The 4,597-nt window shown below is 41.8% G+C and overlaps 1 protein-coding gene across 1 annotated transcript; it reads left to right on the top strand.

The window, feature by feature from the left end:
• Positions 1-4,378, top strand: prdm14 (PR domain containing 14). The gene is made up of 8 exons (XM_023794586.2): positions 1-586; positions 786-839; positions 944-1,104; positions 1,417-1,687; positions 1,882-2,084; positions 2,495-2,596; positions 3,005-3,224; positions 3,589-4,378. The coding sequence occupies exons 1-8, from the start codon at positions 1-3 to the stop codon at positions 3,750-3,752; spliced, it is 1,761 nt and encodes a 586-aa protein (XP_023650354.1). The 3' UTR covers positions 3,753-4,378.
• The last annotated feature ends 219 nt before the right edge of the window (positions 4,379-4,597 follow it).

Here is a 4,597-nt window from a genome sequence, read left to right as displayed (position 1 = left end):
ATGTCGCTGTTCACTCCCGTTAATCCCACGCCGAGAGACCAAAGCTGCCACTTCGACGTACTGAAAGGCAGCTTCTTTAAGAGCTCAGGTTTTCAGACCGCTTCTGTGGATGCGCTCAGAAACGCCCGCAGTATCTTCAGCCCCCTCAAGTCCCTGGGACGCCTGGTCGCGGACACACCGGCAACCATGCCGTTAAGTTTCAATGGTCTGCCGTCCCTGTTAAATCACACCCTCCAGCCGGAGCAGGTATATACCGCCGCGGGGGGGTCCTACCCAAGCAGGATGCCGCCTCAGCCCCAAGCCGTCTTCTCCGGGCTAGAGGAGCTCAACTCAGGTGTTGCCGGGCACATGGCGAAATCCTCGTCGGAGTTCAGCAGCCCTTCCAGCGTAAAGTCATATTTCGAGTCGCCCACCCCACCCAAGGAAAGTTTCGTCTACCTGCACAACACCAGTCCAATGAACGAGAAAACGCGAACTTTCAGTTTCACCGAAGAGGACCTGTTCACGGTGCTATATGGCTACTCCAAAAACAGGGAGCAGAACTGCGGCCACGCTATCTCTGGCATCGCCTTTCCGGGAAATACGGGTAAATTTCTCATGACCATATTATTTACATGATAGTAAATTCTGTTTGAACCCCCTTTACTAAAGTCCTGCAATAAATCTGGTGAGAAAAAACATCTCAGTATAAGAAACAGATTTATCCTCTACTGATGGGTATAATGATGCGTATTAAGCGTAATTGCCGGATGTGTGTTTTTTTTACCAGTCATACTTTCTTACAGCTTCTGATAATCAGATACATCTTATGGACACGGAGGCTCTCGAGCTGCCTGAAGGTATTTTTATGCTTTTTTGGAAGTTTCCTTCATTTTACATCTGAGAATAAGGAAAGTAGCCTATATGAATGTGATTTTTAATTTAATTTTCACAAATATTTTAGGGTTATCTGTGCTCCAGACAAAGTATGGAGGAGTGCCTCATTGCGGAGTTTTCGCCAGCCGAAGCGTCATCCCGAAGGGTACGAGATTTGGACCATTTCAAGGAAAACTGGTTAATACCAGCGAGATCAAAATATATGACGACAATACATTGATGTGGGAGGTAGGAGACTGTCTGCTGAATTTGATATTTTTCCACTGACAGTATAACATAATAATAATAATAATAATAATAATAATAATAATAATAATAATTATCATTATAATAATAATAATTATTATTATTATTATTATTATGTAAACTCTTTAACTCTTAAAATCTCGTTTAGCAACTATCCTTTATATTTAAACCTACATTATCTGAAAAAAACGTAGGTTAAGAACACCAGAGACCGTTGCAATTTTATTAAACAATATTGGCTCGTCAGTGAAACTGAACAAACTTGACAACATTCAGGTTATTCTCTCCATCTAGATTTTCGAGAACGGCCGTCTGAGCCACTTTGTGGACGGCCGCGGGGCCTCGGGAAACTGGATGTCGCTTGTGAAGTGCGCCCGCTTTCCGGAGGAGCAGAACCTGCTGGCGGTCCAAAGCCACGGGCAAATATTCTACGAGGCCTGTAAGGAGATCAGCCCGAAGCAGGAGCTACTCGTCTGGTACGGAGATTCCTACGTGCAGTTCCTCGGGATCCCGCTGACGCTGAAGGCCGTGGTGGCCGAGGGAAACGCCGAGCCGACCACGGAAGGTCAGGTGTTCGGATCACGGTGTCTCTTATTATTATTATTATTATTATTATTATTATTATTATTATTATTATTATTATTATTATTATATAAAGTACACATAAATCATAAGTTTATATAAATCTTTCTTCCCACGTAATTGTACCGTAAGTCTCGTGACAATCCGTGTTCTTTTTATTATTGTTTTTTTATTTAGATTCTGGAGAAGGATTCAAGTGTGAGCGGTGCGGGAAGGTTTTCGCCTACAAATACTACAGAGACAAGCACCTGAAGTACACGCGTTGCGTGGATCAGGGGGACCGGAAGTTTCCCTGCCACCTCTGCAACAGGTCGTTTGAAAAGCGCGACCGGCTCAGGATCCATATTCTTCACGTTCATGAGAAGCACAGACCCCACAAGGTGCCTGCGTCTTAACCCTATAACACCACGAAGTGCCTGCATCCCTCCCTGCAATGTTTTGATGGTGATGTGTGTATTATGTGTGTTAACTTATGTGCATTTTGCATGTGCTTCCTGCTGAACACGTGCATAAACAGTATCCGATGTTTAACCTACGTCAGTGTGCTTCAGTGGGATCCTGAGGGGTGCTGAAGGAACAGTTCCCGAGAGATAAAACACCGAATTAACGAAAAAAGAATTCAATCACCGCACTGTTAATTTTATTTCTGAATGAAATTTATACTGAAAATGTACAGATACATCACTGCGTGCTCGTAGTATATGAATCACTTAAAGAAAGCGGTGCATTTATAATAACTAAGATTTTCAGTACAATGAAACAGAGTTGATCGTCCTCTTTTTCCCCGCAGTGCTCTGTATGCGGAAAAAGTTTCTCACAGTCGTCTAGTCTTAATAAACACATGCGCGTCCATTCTGGGGAGCGGCCATACAAATGCGTCTACTGTAACAAGGTAATTCACCTCCATTTCACGGTGCCTTTGCCTCGCGAGTTCTCATTAATGCGCTCGGCGTAGACACGCTGCTGCGAGACACTTACATGCTAATTAATGACAGATGTACAGCCATCCTTCTGTTAACTGGGATTTCCTGCTAAATTTATGGCATTGAAAAGAACAGAAGTTGTGTGCCCTCCTACCGATTTTCTCCCTTTCTTGGTAAAAGTACTTTCTTAATTCACTGAAATATTTCCTAGAACATTTCTAATAAAAATTTGCGTTTGTTTTTAGAGTTTCTATCTTTCGAACTTCGCAAAACTCTTTTTTATACTGATGATTAAACTAACGCCTTTGGGGGGATTTATTAGGGAGCCAGCAGTGCACACATTTAATAATTTAAGTTGTGTCCTGACTGATTTCCAGGCATTCACCGCCTCCAGCATCTTACGGACGCACATCAGGCAGCATTCCGGCGAGAAACCCTTCAAATGCAGGCACTGCGGAAAGGCGTTCGCCTCCCACGCCGCGCACGACAGCCACGTCCGGCGGACGCACGCCAAGGAGCGGCCTTATTCCTGCGATATCTGCGCGAGCGCCTTTCAAGAAATACAGGAGCTAAAGTATCACATGAAGACTCACCAAGGTACGGCCTTTTATTGTTATATCTATCTCTGGGCTAAGAAATAATGAATCATTCATGGGAAAACACATTTCTGTGCACTTAAAAAGCATTTGAGCTTAGTACAAGGTAAGAGAAAACAACTTTGGATACAATGGTTGCCGGTGTTTTGGATAATTTAGGGTTCAGTCTTAATAAAATTAACTCACATTCACAATTGTGTCCATTGCCTGTCCTTGCACCAGCATGTCAGCTAACGAATTTACGCTTTAGATAATGAAACAACGAAGTGTGGATGCGACCTGATATATTATGTGGCGTGAAGTCTATTTTATTTTAAACAACCGTCAATAAAGAAGGAAAAAAAACATACTTTGTGAATTTGCAGAGGGACCACTGATAGAAACCATCATTCCACCAAATATCGCTGCGAATTTGACAGTGGGGGGCAAAGATTTATTCTCCATGAACACTGAATGTCCGGGAGCACAGATACGCGCCGGAGAGAGCGTCTTCTGCGCCGCGCCGCAGAGCCACAGACCGTGGAACTAGCGCGGCCCCAAGTGAAGACTCTGCGACGGCTTCTGAAGACGCTGCAACACAATCTGAACAACTTTATGTTTGATTAAATATATATTTAATTGTAAGCATCATTGTGGGCAATGCAAAGGGTTGTTGTTTTGCCAAATATATTTATTTATTTGTCTTGACTCTATTCGTAATAAATGTTTGGGACCATGTCTGTTATATATATTTCACACTTTAGAAAAAATCGAAAAAACCCTCAATGTTTATACATGCGACAGACCTCCGTATATCCTACTGTAACATTTATAATTATATATATGTATAAAACGTGTATTCCAGTGTTATTTTTTACATAATGTTGCCACGGTTTGGTATAAAGAGGAAAATGATAATATATTCGTTTGTAATATAATTCAATTTCTGTTTGAAATGTATGGTTTCAGGTGTGTATAATAACCCTGAACTTAGACTACATGTCTACATGTCTTTGTTTTATTTAATCGTACTGTAAACAAAATTAGCTAATAGAGAAGCCGTCATCCAGATTAGTCTTTATCATTATATTTATGTTATATTTGCTGGTTTGCATAATGTAAGCCAATGGTTTAAAACTTCTGAATTCGTCAAAACGAAGTCAGAAAAAAAACTCCATACACAAATCCCGATTAAATCAGGAAGTATCCACGGGCGCCACGCTAGATAAGCTGCCTTTATACCTTTGCTTTCCATACCGGAAATTATTTCCTGTTTGTGGCCGTCTATGTGAACGTATTTCTTAGATTGCCGTGGCAGTCCTCGTATTTATCTGTGAGTTTGAATTGTTACGCAGGAAGAAAATTATATATGTCTATAAAACAAAAGTGGCATGG

The sequence above is a fragment of the Paramormyrops kingsleyae genome, chromosome 15, assembly GCF_048594095.1.
Source record: "Paramormyrops kingsleyae isolate MSU_618 chromosome 15, PKINGS_0.4, whole genome shotgun sequence".
Taxonomy (NCBI): domain Eukaryota; kingdom Metazoa; phylum Chordata; class Actinopteri; order Osteoglossiformes; family Mormyridae; genus Paramormyrops; species Paramormyrops kingsleyae.
The sequence above is the reverse complement of the archived record's forward strand: the minus strand, read 5'-3'. Positions and strand labels throughout refer to the sequence as shown.

Coding starts and splice junctions, on each gene's coding strand:
- prdm14 (XM_023794586.2), top strand. CDS start 1: ATGTCGCTGTTCACTCCCGTTAATCCCACGCCGAGAGACCAAAGCTGC. Junction 2,597..3,004: donor AATGCGTCTACTGTAACAAG/GTAATTCACCTC, acceptor ACTGATTTCCAG/GCATTCACCGCCTCCAGCAT. Junction 3,225..3,588: donor TCACATGAAGACTCACCAAG/GTACGGCCTTTT, acceptor GTGAATTTGCAG/AGGGACCACTGATAGAAACC.